The 21,682-nt window shown below is 51.1% G+C and overlaps 1 protein-coding gene across 2 annotated transcripts in view; it reads right to left on the reverse strand.

Annotated features, from left to right (window-relative positions):
• SNX29 (sorting nexin 29) overlaps positions 1-21,682 on the reverse strand; it is a 541,330-nt gene that overhangs the window by 3,490 nt on the left and 516,158 nt on the right. The window contains exon 21 of one of the 2 annotated variants that reach the window (XR_003003188.1): positions 835-2,433. Coding sequence is in view for 1 of the 2 variants with exons in the window: in XM_024744175.1 (XP_024599943.1) it covers positions 2,304-2,433 (130 nt within the window). In the remaining variant the exon portion in view is untranslated. Of the gene's footprint in view, positions 1-234; positions 2,434-21,682 lie in introns of those variants that run through there. The other variant, XM_024744175.1, reaches the window with a different exon arrangement.

Genomic DNA, 21,682 nt, shown 5'->3' on the forward strand with positions numbered 1-21,682 from the left:
GGGCCCGTGAGCCATGGCCGCTGAGCCTGTGTGTCCGGAGCCTGTGCTCCGCAGTGGGAGAGGCTACAACAGTGAGAGGCCCGCGTACAGGAAAAAAATGGGGAGGCAGAGTTTCTCCTTTTTAAATATGGGCTGCGAGTGCATTTGTATCTCCCAGCTCAGCATCTGTCCGCCGTAGCTATGGATGCCTTTTTTTTTTTTTTTTTTGGTTTTTTTTTTATGTATCTCCCAGCTCAGCATCTGTCCGCCGTAGCTATGGATGCTTTTTTTTTTTTTTTGGCTCTTTTTTTTAACTCCGTGCACAGAATGTCAAAGCTGGCTCCTGGTGGGGTGGCTGGAGAAGGCGAGACCAGAGTTGCACTCAGATGTGTTTCGGGTCAGGCGCCAGAAAAGGCTGGCTGATCGGAACCCTTGGCCCTGGGGGGTGTCGGGGCAGTGGTTCCATTCTGGGTCTAGTACAACCGGAGAGGAGACACCTTGGGAACAGATCCGGCTGTGCAGCCTGTCAGCTGGCGTCAAACTGACTGCTGTGGAGGGACCCAAATGCGGGGGGCTGGGATCTGGGGCAGCTGGAGCTTCCAGACAGGCCTGGAGGATCTGGTCGAGGAGGGCTCTGTGTTGAAGGCAGCGCTGTGGGACTCGGGATTCCAACAAAGTGCACGTGCAGTGGCTCCGTCGGCACACACGCGGAAGAGAGAAACCACGTTGCCTTTCTAGGACACAGGGTCCCTCGGGTCCTCTGACCCCCACGAGCTGACAGCAGGGCCCCCAGACACTCCCCACTCCATCTGCGGAGAACAGCCGGCTTGTTTCGCTCACCTGGACCTGGCTCACCTGGCAGAATGTTCCCTCAGAAGTCACTCGGGCCTCCTCCGAGTCTCTGGAGGGCTGTGCGTAGATGATCTCAGCTCTGCTTTACGGCTCTGATGAGTTTCCTTTTGGCTGATGGGAGGAACACGCAACACAAACCTTCCAGGCCATTCCTTCCTGAGTTTTCCGCTATCTAGGAAATGCTCAATGATTACCCACACCGCTCACCCAGTTGTAAGCTGATGAGTGGTTAGCCTTCTACCGACCATCTTTCACACACATTTATGCCGGCTATTGTCCCCAGAAAATGCCTCTCTTTGTATCAGCAGCTAAGGATGGCTCTTGCCCAGGGTGGGAGAAAGTTCCATGATTCTGGATGTTAAAGCTGGCTAAATGGCTCTGGTCCCATGGGGCAAGCTGCCAGGGGGGCCCCCGCTCTGCATGGGAGGAGCAGAGGGATTGGTCTCGGGCACACAGGGCCCCGCTCCCGCTGAGAACATGCTGGCTGACAGAGGCTGTGTTGCACACCCTCGTCTTTAGGGGATGATCATGATCTGTGCAGGGTGGACACTTGTGTCCAAGTTCACAGGCACGCTGAGCGCCTGGGAGCCCCGGGGCCAGGTCTGAAAGCCCGAGGTCCACAGAACCTTCTGGAATGCTTCCCGGAGCTGAGTCTCTAACAGCCTGAGGGCTCTCCTCGCGGCTTTCGAGGCCAAGGCCACCGACTCCTGGATAGCCCAGAGCTCTCCAATACAGGTCACTGGGTTGCTGCTGCTGGCTGGCCTGACCAGGTGCACATGGGCCTAGGGGGCCTCAGGTTTCCTAAAGGGGCTGGTCCTTCCAGAACCAACCATAAGGAGGTAGGGAAGTTCTCCAAGAACCACAGTTCCACATCCCTCTAATGGCTCCTTCACACGAAGGCCACGGGACTGTCTCCCTGGAGCACGGTGGCAAGAACTAGGGTGTCTGCTGACCACTGGTGGGGAGTGCATGGGAAGGAACTAGCCTCCACCCAAACCCTTCACGTCCATAGGTTGTAACAGGCAATTACATTAAACAGGGGGAAAAAACCCCAAACCAGTCATTCAAATTCCCACATGGGCAAGAGTTAAGAGGGGGTTTCTCAATGAACCTTCTGACCAACTGAGACATCAGACTCGTGCATCTCAACCAGGGGGCTCCGAGCCCGATCCAGCGCCCACCCTCCTGCTGGCCCCTGAGCTGGAGGGAGGGGAATGGCTGGCCCTCATGGCCCAGGGCAGGGCCCGGGGAGAGCAGGGCCCACATGTCTGCGTCTGTCCTGCGAGTAGCTGCCCTGCTCTCACACGGCCCAGTTTAATCAGGGTGTCACGGGACCAGCGGGGAAGGTGTGCTCTCTGGGGTTCACCGGGGGGACAGGGTTGTCCCTCCGAGGTGGAAGGGGCCAGCTGCCGTGGCCTGGGTGGAGGCAGCTGGCGCAGCACGTAGGGCCCGAGTCTGGGTGGCCATTGAGGTCAGAGGTCGCCGCTCTGGGGCTCCACGTTGCGCGTCTCCCTGGGGTGACCTCGGGACAGCTTGGGGAAGCGGGAAGCCACTTTGGGCCGGCTGTTCTTGGTCAGCGGTTCTCCGGGAGGGGTGACGTCACTGTAAGACAGAGCGGGGAGAATCGGGTTAAGTCAGGGTTCCAAGTGCAAATAGCTACAGGCAGGGCAGCAGGGGCTGGGGGTGGGGTGGATGGTGGGAGTGGCCTCCGGGGCATGGCTGCTGCCTGGCTGGGTGGCAAGAGCGGTGTGGAGAAATGGGGAGGGGCGTCCACGTTGTCGTGTGAACTTCCTGTCCGTCAACAGCGCCCAGCACAGCTCTGGGGCCGCAGCTCTGGACCCGCTTTTAAGTCAATGAAAGACCGTTCTGGCCCCGGCTGTCTTCTCACTGTCTTCACTGATCTTCCAGCAAAGGCACATTTCAAAGTCCAAGAAAGAAAATGCTTGGGAGAACACTGCATTTAAAGTCATAAAAGATGCACAAACACAGGAGAGGGAATTATGTCTGCCAAGGTCCAATTGTAAGGGCGTTTACGACAGCAGTATGTAAAAGAGTCAAAAATACGGAACATCTTGTGCGTCCAATGCAAGCATCACTGATACTGGATATACTGGTGAAAAAACACCTATAACCGCGAGACAGCAGCAGCCGGTACGCACAGGGGCACGGGAGTGCGTTTATGAGCCCGTAAGGGCGTATGATTCCAACACAGTTAAAGCACAGTAGGGAGGCTGTAACCCCGCCGTGTACAGAAAACACCTGAAGGATACATTTGTTTACTCCGTGAATCCTGGCGCGTCCATGTGGGCCGAGCACTGCGCGAGGTACTGGGGATAAATGGTGAACAAAACGGATTCTCTCAGGACCCGTGGAGCTCATAGTCCGAAGGAGGGTTAAAAACATCACACGTTCAAAGACTTAGGTTACAAATGCCACCAGCGCCTCCCTGAGCAGGGAGCCTGGGGCATGGCAGGAAGTGCCCGAGAGTGGGTGTAGGGGGCCAGCCTGGGTGAAGCTTGGGGCCAGGAGGCTCTGGGCACCTGGAGCACGGGGGGAGGCAGAGAGGGAGCAGCTGGAGGGTGAAGGGCATCTGCTGGAGGGCCCTCGGTGGTGGGGGCTCCATGATCTGGTTGCACTTGTAAGTGCCCGATGCCAAGGCCACTGCTCCAGGCACGTGCAGAAGCCTGGGCTGGGGCTGTGAATGCAGAGGTGGCGGACTCTGTCTTATTTCCCACGGCTGCTGTAACACATTACCACACACTTGGTGGCTTAAAACAACATGCTGTGCTGTCTTACAGTTCTGGAGGCCAGAAGTCCCAAGTGGGTCTTATGAGGCTACATTCAAGGTGTACCTCCTGGAAGCTCTAAGGGAGAATCCTTCCTGGCCCTTCCCAGCCCCTGCAGGCCACCTGCTTGCCTCGGCTTATGGCCCCTGCCTCCATCTTCAAAGCCAACAGGGCAGCATCTTCAACTCTCTTTCCCTCTGACCCTCCTGCCTCCTTCTTATAAAGACCTTTGTGATCACATTGGACCCACCTGGATATCTCCCCTCTGCCCCAATCCTTAAATCTACTGAGTCCCCTTTGCCATGTAAGGGGACACATTTATAGGTTCCAGGGGTTAGGGTGCAGAATTTGGGGGGGGGTGTCATTTTGTCTACCACAGACTGAAATTTGAATAGAAAGTAGAATCAACACGACTTGGTAATGGAATAATAACTGCCTCTAAATGGTGAGATCACAGCTGACAGAAAATATAAAAGAGAAATAAGAGAAAACGTTGATAATAAATATCTCACTGATACAAAATGCTTTTAAAAAACAAAGATTAAAGGTTGTTCGCACATCCCGACTGTCTCTGTGGCATCAGGCTCTGGGCCAAGGGCTTTCCGGGTGCAAGTCCTAGAGGACTCTGCAAGGGAAGACAGAGCCCAGCTAGAGCTGAGCCCCGAGGCTCAGGGAGGACACAGCCACCAGCTAGTAAGTGGCAGATCCAGGATCACCACCAGCTGTCTCCAGGCGCAGTCCAGATAGGCAAAGGAATGGATCATATCCAAAGAGGAATGGTCCCCGCAGGGGTCCCTGAAATGGCCACTTCACGCCTTTTCAGGGACCCAGACACTGTGCTCAGTGAGATGTCCCTCATCTCCCATTTGGGACGACATCTCAGTAAGGTAATAAAGTGAAAAATCCTTCTAATTACCACCTTCTCCCATGGGAGCCAGGGTGTGGTTATCTTCTGTACATGGAGGGAAGAGAAGCATCTGACCTTGAACAAAGCTGGAGCTGCTCTAAATCCTCTGGGTACATCCTTCAGAATGACACTGGCCACGGGCCCAAAGCCGGCACGGCCCTCTCTTCTTCCCAAACACATTACCAAAAGCCTCTCTATCCCCGAACGCCGCGTAGAGGATGGGCAGACGATGCTGGAAGGAATCTTTGCCCCCCTGGGAGGGGCTGTTGATTACAAGTGTGCAGGTGGGCTCAGGTGTAAAGGTCATTGTAAACCACTGGCCTCCCCTCACACTGTCCGGGGTCAGGGGTCCAGCCAGTTGCCCCTGTGCCTGTGGCTGCTGTCATCACTGGGCACGATGTGTGAGGCCAGGAGGACCTCTGCCCACAGTGACCAGAGCCCGTGGTCCCCAGAGCTGGCTCCTGGGAGGGCCCGGGAGAGGCGGGAGGCTGGCTGGCGCGAGGGGACAGTTACGAGACAGTGGGGCCAGGACTGTGGTATTTTATTTCGTTTCACCAAAGGCACCTGTGTGGGTAGTAGTGCAGCGGGTGAGGGCGGGGCCTCTGAGCCAGGACACCCTCGGGTCCCCCGCCAACGGGCTCTGCTCGCTGCCCTTGAGCCTCGTGCCCTGGGCTGCCTGCCACATGGGGATGATGATCGCTCGGCCCTCACAGCGCTGTGGCAACGGCGGGAGAGTTCACCCCACGTGGAGCCACTAACCAGCTGCGTTTCCTTAGGCAAGTGTCTTGCTGGCTTTGAGCCAAGGCTTCTAGGGTAGAATAAGTATTTATCCAAAAGAACAGACATCAGGATCTGGAAGAAATCTCTCTGCACCCCCATGTTCACCGCAGCACTCTTCACAACAGGGAAGATGTGCAAATAACCTAATCTCCGTGAATGGATAAAAAATGTGGTCCATCCATACAATGGAATATTCAAGCCTTTAAAAAAAAGAGGAAATTCTGACATATGTGAAAACATGGATGAATGCTGAGGACACTATGCTAGGTGAAATAAGCCAGTTACAAGGGCAGCTACTGTATGATTCCACTTATATGAGGCATCTGAAATAGTCAAGCTTGGAGAACCAAAGCCTGGAATGGTGGTTAGTAGAGGCAGGGGGAGGGGCAAGGAGGGAGTTCCTAACTGACAGGCATAATGTTGCAGTTGAATAAGATGAATAAGTTCTAAACTCAAAATGGATTAAGGACCTAAATGTAAGACTAGATACTATAAAACTCCTAGAGGAAAACAGGCAGAACAGTCTTTGACATAAATCGCAGCAATATCTTTTGGGATCCACCTCCTAGAATAATCAAAATAAAAACAAACAACTGGGACCTAATTAAACTTCAAAGCTTTTGCACAGCAAAGGAAACCATAAACAAAATGAAAAGACAACTCACAGAATGGGAGAAAATATCTACAAATGAAGCAACCAACAAAGGATTAATCTCCAACATTTACGAACAGCTAGCTCATGCAACTCTGTCAAAAAACAAAAACCCAATCCAAAAATGGGCAGAAGACCTAAGCAGACATTTCTCCAAAGAAGATATACAGATGGCCAAAAAGCACATGAAAAGAGGTTCAACATCACTAATGATTAGAGAAATGCAATTCAAAACTACAATGAGGTACCACCGCACACTGGTCAGAACGGCCATCACCAAAAAGCCTACAAACGATAAATGCTGGAGACCCTCCTACACTGTTGGTGGGAATGTAAACCGGTACAACCACGATGGAGGACAGTATGGATGTTCCTTAGAAAACTAAAAACAGAACTACCATATGATCTAGCAATCCCACCCCTGGGCATATATCCAGAGAAAGCCGTAATTCAAAAAGACACATGCACCCCAATGTTCACTGCAGCACTATTTACAATAGCCAAGACATGGAAGCAACCTGAATGTCCAGCGACAGAGGAATGTTTAAAGAAGATGTGGTATATATACACAATGGAATAGTAGCCATAAAAAAGAACGAAATAATGCCATTTGCAGCAACATGGATGGACCCAGAGATTATCATACTAAGTGAAGTAGGTCAGACAGAAAGACAAATGCCATGGGATATCACTTATATGTGGAACGTAAAAGAAATGATACAAATGAACTTATTTACAACAGAAACAGACTCACAGACTTGGAAAACAAACTTTGGTTACCAAAGGGGAAATGTTGAGGGGGGAGGGATAAATTAGGAGGTTGGGATTAACAGATACACACTACTATTGGATTGGCCAAAAGGTTCCTTCGGTTTTTTTCCGTAAGCTGGCTCTAGTAGCACTTAGTTGTCTTTAACTTCATTCGAAACAATTTCGTTAGATTGTATGTGACAGCTGTCATATCAGCGTGCACTTAAAAAAAGGAGACTTATCAAAATCGGTGAATTTTTGTGTAGCCATTTTAATATTGAAGGTGGAAGAAAACAACATTTTCAGCATATCGTGCTTTATTATCTCAAAGGTTAAAACGCAACTGAAACGCAAAAACAGATTTCTGCAGTGTATGGAGAAGGTGCTGTGACTGATGAAACGTGTCAGAAGTGGGTTGCGAAGTTTTGTGCTGGAGATTTCTCACTGGATGATGCTCCACGGTTGGGTAGACCAGTTGAAGTTGAGAGCGATCAAATCAAGACGTTAATTGAGAACAATCAACGTTATACCACACGAGAGATGGCCAACATACTCAGAATACCCAAATCAAGCGCTGAAAATCATTTGCACCAGCTTGGTTATGTTCATTGCTTTGATGTTTGGGTTCCACGTAAGTTCAGTGAAAAAAAACCTTCTTGACGTATTTCCACAAGCACTTCTCTACTGAAACGTAAAGACGGTCCATTTTTAAAACAAATTGTGACAGGCGATGAAAAGTGGATACTGTACAATAATGTGGAATGGAAGAGATCGTGGGGCAAGTGAAATGAACCACCACCAACCACACCAAAGGCCGACCTTCATCCAAAGAAGGTGATGCTATGTATATGGTAGGATTAGAAGGGAGTCCTCTATTGTGAGCTCCCTCCAGAAAACCAAACGATTAATTCCAACAAGTACTGCTCCCAATTAGACCAACTGAAAGCAGCACTCGACGAAAGGCATCCGGAATTAGTCAACAGAAAACGCATAATCTTCTATCAGGATAACGCAAGACCGCATGTTTCTTTGATGACCAGGCAAAAAAATGTTACAGCTTGGCGGGGAAGTTCTGATTGATTCATCCACTGTATTCACCAGACATTGCACATTCGAATTTCCATTTATTTTCATCTTTCCAAAATTCTCTTAATGGAAAAAAATTCAATTTCCTGGAAGACTGTAAAAGGTACCTGGCACAGTTCTTTGCTCAGAAAGATACAAAGTTTTGGGAAGATGGAATTACGAAGTTGCCTGAAAAACGGCAGATAGTAGTAGAACAAAAGGGTGAATACGTTGCTCAATAAAGTTCTTGCTGAAAATGAAAAATGTCTTATTTTTACTAAAAAACCCAAGGTACTTTTTGGCCAACCCAATATATATAAAATACTCAACAAGGACCTACTGTATAGCACAGGGAACTATCCTCGATATTTTGTAATAAGGGAAAAGAATCTGAGTAAGAATGGCTATATGTATATGTATAACTGAAACTAACACAACATTGTAAGTCAACTGTGCTCCAATATAAAATTTAAATTTAAGAAAGAGAGGAATAAGCTCTAGAGACCTGCCGTACAACACTACCTACAGTCAACAGTCCTGTACTGTACACTTAAAATTTGTGAAGGCGGAAGGTCTCAGGTTAAATCCTCTTGCCACAAAAACAACAACAAAAAATAAGTCTAGTATCAGCAACTTCACATGGTCTGACAGTAGTATCTGAAGGCATGGGATTGTTGGTAAGTATAAACTGGGAGGTGACTGACAGGGGTCCAGGGTGGATGGAGAAAAGGATGGCGGCCTGCTCTGAATGGGAAAGAGAGCTGGGATTCTCCCCGGTCCCTTCCCTCTAGGAGAGAGCCAGGGCCAAGGCCACATGCACCCCAGGACTGAGGTCCATCAGCAGAGCCCAGGGCTGTGCACATGCAGCTCCAGGGAAGCAGGAAGGTCTCACGGTTGCAAGGAGAGCCTTAAATAAGGACCACTGATTTTTTCTTACACCAAAGCTCACTGAAGCTGCCACCGTGCATGCCATCACATTTCTGTGTCCTCAGGCTGAAATTCTCATTGCTCACAGCCTTTGTTGGCCTCGTGCACTAGTGAGATTTAACGGAGAATAGTGCCGTTTCTTACCCAGCCCCATCGATAGGAATCAGGCCACGGAGAAGCTCTTCTTTCCTCCGGCCTGTGTGTTTATAATAAAGCAGGCTGGTGGCTCTGGATCTGGGCAGGAGCAGAACCACTGAGCAAGGTAAAATTACGTTCCTGATCCACCCGATTCTGTTTTAATGCAGGAGGTATGTCTACCCCAGTTTTGCAGACAAGAAAAGGGAAGTGTGGAGAGCAAGAAAGGCCCCACTTCCACCATAAAAATAGACTTCCAAAGGCCATGTGGAATAATAGAAGCTCCATATTCAAAGTCAGAAAACCTGTGTGCCTTCAGTTAGACACCTTAGGACCTTTGAGGAAGATCTATAACCTCCCCAAGACTCAGTTTTCTGATCTGTGAAATGGGCACAATATTGGTCCTTTCTACTGCTCATGTATCATTCAACACATATTTTTTTTTTTTTTTTTTTTTGTGGTACGCAGGCCTCTCTCACTGTTGTGGCCTCTCCTGTTGCGGAGCACAGGCTCTGGACGCGCAGGCTCAGCGACCATGGCTCACGGGCCCAGCCGCTACGCGGCATGTGGGATCTTCCTGGACGGGGGCACGAACCCGTGTCCCCTGCATCGGTAGGCAGACTCTCAACCACTGCGCCACCAGGGAAGCCCCATTCAACACATATTTATTGAGACTGTTACAAATAGGAATAGAGTTGGCTCTTTCAAGGCCCCTAGATCACTGAAATAAAAGAGGCACAGGCAAAGTCTGGCCACCAAAATCTTAAGAACTTTGATGACTGAGGCATCAATATATCAAGGGAAGTGGATAGAGGCTTTTACAAAGATTTTAAAAACTACAGAAATATACCTCAAAACCTCCCGTTCCTTTCCGCAGCATAACTCAGGTCTTCCATCTGTCTGACCTGGGGGCAGGAGGCTGGAAGGCAGAGGAAGGAACCTTCTCTGAAGAGACCATACTAGGCTTTCTGGAACAGGTGCCCTAAAAATCTATAGAGATGGAAGAGAGATGGGTATTTGGCAGGGATGTTTGGAGCCCCCTCCTCCTGTCAGGTCTTCCGTTCCTCAGACACATTCAGCAACACTCTCTCCCCACTGCTGGCTACCATCAAGGTGCCAAGGGAGTCCGTGTCTGTGGAGGTGGCCCCTGCCAGGAGCCTCAGGGGGGACAGTTCCTTTTAATAAGCCTCTGGGGCACACTGCCATGGCGTCTCCATCCCCAGCACACCGGTGACATTGATCCGCCGGTCTCAACCACTCCTCAGTGAAAATGACCATGAGGAGAGATTTGCTGTTCATTTCACTTGTAAAGTGGCTTTCAAGGGCCGGTCAATATTCCATTTGCTGGGAGCTGCCTTCTGCAGCTGGGAGGGTGGCTTTGCAGGGGCCACGCCTGCTGCTGGGCTGGACCCTGGAACACAGCTGGGACTGAGCGGCCTTCTGTAGAAGATGTGGCTGCCGTCCTCCTGTACCCGGCTCCCTGACAAAGCCTGTGTTTGCAGGAGTTGGGAGAACTGCCTCCGGGATGTGCACACCCTGCATCTCGTGCCCTCCGGTCTGTGGGATGGGAGGGGAGGCCTTGCCCTCCCCCCCCCATCAGTCAAGGTGCGCCAGGCTAGTCAGCCTTTGACTTGGCTCGTAGGCACACCTTCAGGCTCAGGACCACACGATGGGGACCCACCTCTACCCACGCACTCCGTCACTCTGCTAACATCCGTGAAGATTTCTCTCTGTGCGCTGTACCCTGTGGATTTGAGGAAGGAGGCCTATGTGGCATTTCCTCTGTTTCCTGTCCCTCTGTTTGACCTGGGTCTAAAGAGTGTCACCATCTGGTGGATGTGACCCAGAAATGGCCGTGGCAGTACCAAGGGTTCCCTGAAGGCAGGACTTGGTCTTGTTCTTCTTTGGGTCCTCACAGTTCCTGACCCCAATAAAGCACTTGGTGATTTAACCCTTTTGGATAGATTAAAGGGGACCACTGCTTGTCAGGTCCTGGGCTAAAAATTACACCAATTCTCATGTAATCTGCACGCCAGCCTTGTGAAGGAGGAGTGGTTCACAGCTGGGGACATCAAAGCGCAGAAGCCACTTGTCCGGGGTCCCCTGAGCAAGTGAGGAGCAGAGGCTGGTCTTGAACATGCAGTCTGGCCCCAGCGCCCACAACTAGATGACACAGGAGACCACGCAGTCAGGCTGGGGCCGCTGGTACTCGTCTGAGAGGCTGTCCCTTCAGTACAGACCGTCTGACCTTTGGAAACAATTGGAACTACGGAGGGCGCATCTGTCACCAGGTGACCACAAACCCCATTTCAGTAAATCCCGTATTATATTCTCAAGATCTTTCGCACGTGCTTTCAATAGTGCTCTGATGTAACTGCTGCTCTCTGCTGACGGATTTTTAATATTTTAGCTTTAAATTTTTCTACTCCAAGCTCTGGCCTGGTAGTTGAATACGCACGAGTTAAATGATGGTAAACAGGGAAGCAGAGGATGTAGAGAACCCTCTCATCATTAACAGACGTTAAAGAGTAGCGACACAGGCTCATGGTAGGGGAGGAAATGGAACCAATACATGCAGGTGTGAAGAAGGGAACAGAAATAGCCTGTAATCCTGCCCTCCGTGGACGACCACTGTTAGTGCAGGAGTGTAGATTTTTCAGGTCATTTTCTATGTGCGTTTCTTATGGTGGATCTTTCAATATGAAAATGGTTACTTCCTAAATAAACCTGCTTTGAAATCTGATGTTCTTTTAAATCAAGGCATGCTGTTCATGGAATGCCACAGATGTTGGTGATGTGGCCTGGAAAACAGTCGTGACAGTGACGATGTGTAATTATAACAGGTCCGTTCACTGCGGGCTGCATTTGAAGGTACAGCTTCTAAAGATCTCCTGACGGGGCCCAGGAGCCATAGGACAGAGATGAGCCCCAGAGACAGGGAGCCCTGTGGGGCTGGTGTAGCCCCCCTGGGAGAAAGATCCTGAGGACAGACCCGAGACGGGGCAGTGGCAGTGCAGCGGGGGTGGGGATGATGATCCAAAGGTGTTGAAGGAGAGCATCCCTAGGGCTCCAAGACCGATCAGATGGGGGAAGTGAGAGCAGGTTTTGTTTATGCTTGGAAACTGGATTACAGGGAGTGGCCGAGCTTGGGGGGGAAGGGACAGAAAGTGACAGGTGGATGGGGGCATGTGTATCTCTGGGATAAATTATGCTATTTAAAAAAGTAAAGATACGTTTTACCCTTTTGCCAGGAAGATCGCACAAGTCCATACAAACACTGCGCTGCCTACCTGTGAGCCCAGACACATCAGCTTTCATTACTTCATGGCTACAAACCATGATAGATGAGATTCTGATCGTTACAAATGGCCGTGATGCTAGCGGGGCTGCACCGGGTGCCTGGCTGGGAGCCTCTTCAGTTACAGCTCCTTGTTACCCGGCGTGGGGCTTCCGGGGCTCCTGAGCTGACTCGGCTGACATTTCAGGAGGTCTGTACATCATGTCCTAGGTTGGGGACCAGTACCTGAAAGGCTCTTCCGCAAAGGGGCTGGATCATTCTCCTGCTTGCTCCCCCTAGTACCTCCTCTGCCAGACCCTCCTCAACACCCCCCTCTCTGAATCCTGCCACTGACCCCTTCTCAATCCCCTTGGCACAGGTCAGCCCTCATCGCATCTCCATGCTTATCACTGCCCGCCCCCTTGCGGTGCTCTCCCCGATCATAAAGCCTGGCCAAACTCTACCCTGGTTACGCCGAGCAGCAGACCAGAGAGGAAAAAGCCCAAGACGGGGCGGGCTGGCTGGCTGGCTGCGTTTTCGGTTCACGTCTAACCCTACAGGCCCCAACGATCCTGCCCCAGTTCCCCACCTGGCCCCTCCCTCTCTCGCTGAAGTGACTATTTTATTCCTTCCCTCTTCTCAGACCATCTCCGTCCTGGACGCTCTGCCTGGCAGGTCACCCAGAAAGCAGCCGGGGGGCTCCTCTCCTCCCTGTGACACAGGATCACCTATCCCTGCTCCTACTTGAGGCCAAGCCCTCCATGGGGCCCAGGGACAGTTCCCTCAGGACTTTCTCAAGGACTTGGCCCTGCCCTGTCCTGCCCCCTCCTGCACCGTCCCTTCAAATGTCACCATGTCCTGGTATCTCTCAGCTTAAAGCCCTCCTTGGCCTCGAGCCCCTCTGGCTATCTCCACGTTGTCAAAGCCAGTGGTCACCCTGACCCCCCAGCAGCATCTCCATCCACTTCTGATGCTCCTCCAGACTCTGCTGCTTGGCCACTAAACTGTGGAGGGTCCCAAGGCCTCGCTTCTCTCCTCGTCTCTGTCTACAGTGCCTAGGTGGGATCTCGTCCAGACCCACGGCATCACGTACGTCTGAATGCCAAGGATTCCCATATTTACGCTTCAGCCCCGACTGCCCTCAAGCTCCAGAGTCAATGGACCCCTTGGACTTTTTGGCATTTCCACTTGGATGTTTGACAGGCATTCCTACCTTGAATGTGGCCAAAATGGGAATTCTGATTTCCCCGTCCAACTTCTGTTCCTTCTCTGGTCTTCACTTTTGTAAATGGTGCAATTCCCTACCCCACTGCTCAAACCAGGACCGAACACATCACCCTGGTTTCTCCCTTTCCCTTACATTCCACACCTAATCCATCCACGTACCCTTTGGGTTCTACCTGTAGACACACGCTCGATACTCCACTTCTCTCCACTCCACTGTGACCGTCCTAGGTCTGGCCACCATCACCTCTTGCCTGGACTCTCGCGACATATTCCCATGTGTTCTCCCTGCTTCCACTTGACTCCTCTGCAACTCGTCAAAGTTATCCCGTTATTTCCCCACCTCCATGGCTCCCCTCTGCATTCAGTCAAATCCTTACCAGGGCTACACCTCACCCTCACCACCTCCAGCTGTACTGAGACCGCCTGGATTGCTCGGAAGTCCTCCTTCAAGTCTCACTCAAGTCACCGCCAGTCATGCGCCACTGTTTTAGCTTCTTTACAGTACCCGTCACTCTCTGAAGTATCATCTTTACCAACCTAACCCCAGTGCCTAGAATTGTGCCTGGTCCGCTTAACCTTTTGGGTGAGGTCAAAGTGGCCTGCAAACGCCAAGCTCATCCCCGCCAGACCTTGTCCTCACCCAACTCAGAGGAGGAGGCCTCAGAATCAGAAAGCCCCAGGTTGATACCTGACTCTGTAAAGTACCAGCATGTGGCCGTGAGAAAGCCGCTGAATGCCTCTGTGATTCAATTCGGAAAACGAGTAATAATCCATATTCACTTCTCTCATAGAAAGTGGAGGCAATAGTACTTTTATGACATTGGTAATAAGAAAAATAACTGCGTCCAAAGCATCACCCAGGCTTGTCCCATCAGGCAAAAGCTACAGTGGTTATGACAGTAGGGGTGCAAAGAGAACATTAAAGTGGCATAAAATTCGGCGTGGAGGGAACAGACCTAATACCATCTGCAGAAATACGTAAAGGAAAAGACTGTGAAATGTGACTCCCTTACATGACAGACAGACTGGGAGGGGCGGGGAATGAAATGTCCAGCGTGTGTGCAGGGCTCCTACGAACGCACGAGGAAGAGGCTACGGCCCAACAGCACACAGGGAAGGGATACAGTGAGCACGTGACAGAAGAAAAAGAAACAGGTTTTAGGTTTTTCAGTAATTCTGCTATCTGTTCAAGCCACACTACGTGCCACGTAGCAGACAGAGCCCCTGCTCTTGGGGAGGTGGCCTCGTGACCCCAGGCACCGTCTTCTCTCGCCTGAACCCCCCTACCTGCCCTCCCGTGTCCAGCCTGCTGCTACTGTCCTCCAGCGCTGAGCAATCCAGCTAACAAGACAAGCCCGACTGCGGCACCCTTTTGCTCCAAAATCTCCTGTCTCTCACCGACCGCCGAGTAAAATGGTTAGTGCTCTCCTGGGCCACGCCCGACTGGGCATCCCCTTCCTCACTGCATTCCCTGCCTGGGGCTCCGCAGCGGGGGCTGGGTGAATGCCTGTCCTGGGGCCTTTGCAGTTACCGTCTCTCCGCCCCAAAGCCTGCAGGGATCTCCTGCCGGGTTCTCGCCCTCCTCCTCCAGGTCTTCCCTCTTCTGGGACGCGCTCACTCGGTGCTGCCTTCCTTGCCACCGCCCACCTCCCACCTCTCCCCCGCTACTCTGCTCTGTCACTTGGCGTGTTATGTTGATGTGGGTCTGGTTCGTGGCTGTAACCCAGCATGTAGAGACAATGACACAGTAGTGCTCAAGGATGATTTGTGGAATGAATGAGTCCTAGAGAAGGACCCAACACACCCAGAGAGAGTCCCGCTCGTTAGTCATCAGGAGAATGCGAACCGGCCAAGGGGGAGAGAGCCGTGACCAAGCCTTGCTGGGGATGCTGAGAAGCGGGTGGTCATGCAGTTGCAAACGTACAAACTGGTGAAAGCTTTTAGGAAAGCTGAGGGAGCTGTGTGTGCATGCGTGTGCGTGTTTACACACACAGATATACATGTGCAAACCCTCTAAGGAACACTACTCGGCGTCTCTCCTTGTGTGCAAGGGTGTTCAAGACAGCGTGGTTTCTAACGAGGAAGCGTGGAAATAACCTGCCTGCCTGGAGGCAGGAGACGCAGTAAATGCACGACGGCACATGGGTAAACAGCAACGCTGCCATCACAGAGGACGCAACACACCAACGCGCACGGACAAGAAAACACCTTCAAGGTACAATTACGTGAAAACAGGTTTCAGAACAAGACAGTGTAGGATAGGATCCTATTTTTATTTAAAAAAAACCTCAAAATGCACGTGCACATAAACATGCGTCTAGATGCAGAGACCAGAAGGATGGGGGTGAAAGGCCATACTTGTGTTTTTCCTGTATATTCACTTTGTTTAAACTTCTCCAACTAGAATACATTACTCATTTAATAAAAACACAATAGGGGACTTCCCTGGTGGTGCAGTGGTTAAGAATCCTCCTGCCAAGGAGGGGGCACAGGTTCAAACCCTGATCTGGGAAGATCCCACATGCCACGAAGCACCTAAGCCCGTGTGCCACGACTAGTGAGCCTGCGCTCTGGAGCCCGCGAGCCACAACTACTGAGCCCATATGCCACAACTACTGAAGCCTGCACGCCGCAACAAAGAATAGCCCCTGCTCGCTGCAGCTAGAGAAAGCCTGCACGCAGCAATGAAGACCCAATGTGGCCAAAAAAACCCAGTAAGTTAGGGGCTTCCCTGGTGGCGCAGTGGTTGAGAGTCCACCTGCCGATGCAGGGGACACAGGTTCGTGCCCCGGTCTGGGAAGGTCCCACATGCCGCGCAGCGGCTGGGCCCGTGAGCCATGGCCGCTGAGCTCTGCACGTCCGGGGCCTGTGCTCCGCAACGGGAGTAGGCCACAACAGTGAGAGGCCCGCGTAGCGAAATAAAAACAAAAAACAAAAAAACAGTAAGTTAGTAAATAAATAACACAATAAAACCCAAAACATTGCATGGAAGAGCATCTGAGCTGCTGCCTGGAGATCCCCAGCTTCGCTGGGTTCCATTTTTCTGTACGGGGATGGCGAGCACGGGCAGCTGCGCCAGGCTGAAGCCGTCCAGAGCCTGAGGGGGCCTGGGGTGGCCTCAACCAGCAGGAGTGTCTCTGTGTCTGAGCTGTTTTTCAGTTCAATATACCACCGTCCCCAGCAAGCTCTGGGAAGACTGTGTCTTCTCTGCTTCCCTTGTTGCTGAGTTTCCAGCCGTGTTGTGTTTCCATCCATGTTTGACCCACTCTCTCGATTTTGCCTTTCTGCACAGCCTGGGTACCTCCAGGCAACGGTGATCTCGAAGAGTCTCCCTCCATTTTCCTGAGTCCCCATCCTCTAGCATTGCCCCTAGAAAGAAGTGCAGCTGGGCACTGACTAAGGATTCAAAGAACCCCAGAGCCAGATGCCTGCGACTGCCCCAGCTTGCACCCCAAGGCACAACCCACACAATGGGGCAGTTCTGATGAGAGTCGGCTAATGGCATCAGAATGATCACCTCTAACTAGGCTTTTTTTTTTTTTGGCTGTGCTGGGTCTTTGTTGCTGCGCGCGGGCTTTCTCTAGCTGCGGCGAGCGGGGGCTACTCTTCATTGTGGTGCACGGGCTTCTCATAGCGGTGGCTTCTCTTGCTGTGGAGCACAGGCTCTAGGCGTATGGGCTTAGTTGCCCCTCGGCATGCAGGATCTTCCCGGACCAGGGCTCGAACCCGTGTCCCCTGCGTTGGCAGGCGGATTCTTTACCACTGCGCCACCAGGGAAGTCCCTTAGATAACTTAAGACAGAAGGCTGATCACAGCACACTCCCCTGATGATAGCCCTTCAGAGGCTGCCTGCTGTGCTCTGAATAAACCCCACACTCTTTATAGCCTGCTGCCAAGGCCACACTCCCCCCACCAGGGCTGCACAGCACTGGACAGGGCCTCTGTATTATCCGGAAGTGTGCCAGGCCATCCGCTGTGCAGGCCAGGGCTGAGAGCCGCAAATGTAAAGACCAGCTAAAAAGAGAATGATCCCCTTTATCTCTGAAGTCAAAGGTGGGTTTCTGGTGGGTTGGCAAACTGGTAGAACATTTGACAGTGTCAGAACTCTCTGGAGAAACAATTTGAACCATCCTTGGAAGAAGGCAGGTCTGAGCACGGTGCATGGAACTTTGCCGGTGGGAGCGGCTCATGGACAGTACCGAGGGCTTTCCAATATTTTCCCAGCAGCTGTGGGCCCTGGTTTTATCACTCCACACCAATTCAGGCCTCGTCACTAGAAGATGAAGATGCTCTGCTCCTTGTACCAGGATGCACCCGCTTAGGAGCACAGATCAGTTTGCATGAGATGGAGAAACGCTCTCTACTTCTATGGGTCAACTGGAGATTTATTTCTATTTCAATATAACTGACAATTCTGAGTTTCTCTTGCCGGCTTCGTCCCAGAAGGAGTCTGTTATGAAAATACCATTCAAATAAAAAAAAGTCCCGTTAAAAAAACCCAAAAAAACAAAAAAAGTAGTAGCTCCATCTTCCCAAAAAAGTTAAAGAAAATAAGGCAAAAGATATTCCTTCCTGCACCTTCCTTATCTCAACTCTTTGGCCTCAGTGTACTTTGGAACAAAATTATTTCATTTTTTTTGAATAAGGAACATATAAAGTGGTGTAAAATGAAAAAGCATGCAGAGGAAATGTATAAAAACTGAGTCTCCCCACCCCATCCTCCAGGCAACCATGGTGATTTTTTTTTTTTTTTTCTGGTATGCAGGCCTCTCACTGTTGTGGCCTCTCCCGTTGCGGAGCACAGGCTCCGGATGCGCAGGCTCAGCGGCCATGGCTCATGGGCCCAGCTGCTCCACGGCATGTGGGATCTTCGCAGACCGGGGCACGAACCCGTGTCCCCTGCATCAGCAGGCGGACTCTCAACCACTGCTCCACCAGGGGAGCCCCATGGTGACTTTTTAATGCATCTTTCTAGAGCTACCCATCACATACAGAGCATGTACACAGGTGTGCGTGTGTATACACACACACACAAACACACACACACTACGTATACATACATTTCTTGTTTGCTATTTCTAAAAATGGAAATGCATGCACTATGCTCCGTCTTGCTTTTTCCTCTTAAAGATGCATCCTGGAGGTTTTCCATATCACTACATATACATCAGCCCCAACGTTCTAGTTCAGGGGTGGGCCAACTTCTTCTCTAAAGGGTCTGATAGTAGACATCTCAGGCTTCGCGGGCCCTCTGGTCTCTGTTGTACCTACCCAGCTCTGCCCTTGTAGCACAAAAGCACCACAGACAGTCTGTGAATAAATGGGAGGGAATGTGTTCCAGCAAATCTTTATTTGCAAAAACAGGCAGTGGGTGGGAGTTGGCTCATGGGCCACAGTTTACTGACCCCTGTTCTAAACTCTCTGTGGCTGTCTGATCACAGCTGGATCCATCCATCAATGGCTGCATAGCACCGAGGGGGCAGGACCAGGAATGGGCCTTTCTCTGTTCTACGAGCGCTTCACTGCAAACAGAAATTGGCCATCTGTTTATCACCGAACACGCTTCAAGCTAAATGTGGAAAAGATTTTGCTTGGCGACTCCGCTGGCCCCCTGAACAGTATCCAGGACGCCAAAATGCCAGGCACAGGGACTGTCTTGAGTTGGTTTAAGCAGCTCTGTTTTCTTTTCAGAGAAGCGTGCAGAGGTCGAAAGCACTGAGACTGCAGAAGGCCTGGGGTAGGAGAGGCCTGGGCTTTAGGACTGGGTCCTGGGGCAAGGTCTGAGCCCCATTCCAACCCTTCCCAGCCATGTGGGAGAATCAAAAATGAGACTAACGCAAAAAGCATCTTGAGGGGCCCTGGCCTGTAGATGCTCAATAGACAGCAATATGAGGATGAGGAAGAAAGTTGTTGAATAAAAGGTCAAAAAAAAAAAAGGCCGAAATTCGACCCCAGGATTTTCCATCTACCATTTCCCCAAGAAACGACATCATTTAACACAAACCCAGATGCTACAATGAACAGCCAGCTACAAGTGTGGCCGTTAAGTTTCAGGACGTTCCAGGACCTGTTCACTTTTGCCCCCCGCTCTTTGCTTCATGTTGGAATGCCTGCCCAGATGTCCTGATGTGACCAGCTGTCCCTTCTTTGGACATCTCTGCTCTGACCCCTTGGCCTGCAGTTACAATCCCCTGTTCAATTTTTTTTTTTGCTGCCCTCAGCAGACCCAAAACACCAGGAGAGCGGGCACTCGGCTATCATATTTTCTGTGGTTTCCCGGTCACCTGGCCCATCGCAGGTCCCTGGAAAACATCAGCTGCTAGAATGAATGCAGGCATCTGCGGGACACACACCCAGGACCCTGGCTGGAGACTCAAGGAACTGAGAGAGAGCTGGCCAGGGCCATCCTCTGACTCCGAGCTCCCGAAGGTCTAGCTGGAGAGCAGGACTCACACCGACACCCTGCTGTGCTGGGACCAGATGGGGGCCTGGGCAGAGCACACTGGCCTGGCCAGTTCATGGGGCTTAAAGGGAAGAGACTGATTCAGGCCAACTTTATCGAGAGCCGACAGAAGGCACCAGACAGAGGTAATTCCCAGAGGGCCTCACCCTCAAGGCACACGGGTCAGAGGAGACACAAACTGTCACCAACTGTCCCTACATTCCAGTATGAGCCAGATGATGACAGTGCTGTCGGAGAAAAGTGCCTCACCTGCCACAGAAATTCAGCAGGAAGGGCAGGTGGGGCCAGTCACATAGAAGGTGACATCTGAACTGGGCCTCGGAAGGTAGGGGATTGCAAAAGAGGATCAGGCAGGGGAGACAGCAGGATCTAGGACAGAGGGGAAACAGTGGTGTATTAGGTAGCTCGTTACAGCAGCCATACGACCCTAACACATACTTCCTTCCAACAACACAGATGTATTTATTCTCTTAGAATTCTGGGGATCCAAAGTTCCAGATGGGTCTCACTGGGCTAAAACCCAGGTGGTGATACTGAGTTCCTCTGCTGAGTTTATGATTAACTTCTCTATCCAAAATTTTATTCCCTTTCTTGACCCAAACCTATTCCTGTGAAGGTTGAGGAGTATCAAAGAAAAGGGGGGATTAAAACCATATATAAACCCCAGTGTCCCTGTCCTTTGAAGTAAAAGGCTTTTGCTTTAGTCTCCTGGACCTCCCCTGCGTCTCAAAGGGCTGCTGGCTCAAGAGGTAATGATTAAGGAATGTGAAGGTGTAGAAACAAAGAATAGCTGTAGGGCCAGGAAACTGGTAGCAATTTAGACTAAACTATCTGTATAGAATCACTGAAGTCCCAGTTCCCTGAAGGATATAAAGGCCTGACACACAGTCCTAAGTTGTTTTTCCAAGAAGCAGACCCTCACCAGATGGAAAATGCTGACTGCAAGCAGGTAGATCCCAGGCCGGTTGAAGCCAGAAGATTGATGATGCTCGAAACTTCACCTTGATGCCAACCAGTCAGAGAGCTGTGCATGAGCTGACTATGCAACTGCAGCTCCCTCCCTCACACTGCCGTTAAAACCCCTTCCTGGAAAGCCACTGGGGAGTTCGGGTCTCTTGGGCACGAGCTGCCCATTCTCCTTGCTTGGTGCCCTGCAATAAACGCTGTGCTTTCCCTCACCACATCACTTTCTCCTTCACCACAATCCATAAAGCCAGTAGACTGGCTTTATTGTGTGCAGGTGTGTGGACCCCAGGTTCTGTAACAGTGTTGGCAGGGCTGTGTTCCTTCTGGAACTTCTGGGGGGAGAATCTGTTATCTTGCCTTTTCCAGCTTCTAGGGGCTGCTTGCTATTCCTTGGCTCGTGGCCTCTTCCACCTCCAAAGCCAGAAAGGGCAGGACAGGTCCCTGCCACATCGCATCACTCTCACACTGGCTGTGCTTCTGCCTCTCTCTTCCACTTTCCAGGACCTTTGTGATTACACTGGGCCCACTCAGGAACCTCAGGATCATCTCTTCATGTTAAGGTCAGCTGACTAGCAACCTCGATTCTGCTTTACCACGTAACATATTCACAGGTTCTGGGGAGTAAGACAGGGACATCTGTAGAGGGATGCTCTTCCACTCACCACAGGTGGGTAATTCAGTTTAACAGCAACCACCATTCATTCACCACCTACTATGTGCTCGACACTTTACCCACAGTCCCATATTTAACCCCCACAACAGTCCCATGAGGCTGATAACATTATCTCCATTTTATAGATGAGTCAGTGAAGGCTTGGGGGGAGATCTTGTTCTGGTCCCAGAGTTAGTAGCCGGTGATGCTGTCAGTGGACTAAGGGCAGTTTGACCACTGACTCTGCACCCTCCAGCTCTGGCC

The sequence above is a fragment of the Neophocaena asiaeorientalis genome, unplaced genomic scaffold (assembly GCF_003031525.2).
Source record: "Neophocaena asiaeorientalis asiaeorientalis breed wild unplaced genomic scaffold, Neophocaena_asiaeorientalis_V1.1 scaffold91, whole genome shotgun sequence".
Lineage (NCBI taxonomy): Eukaryota > Metazoa > Chordata > Mammalia > Artiodactyla > Phocoenidae > Neophocaena > Neophocaena asiaeorientalis.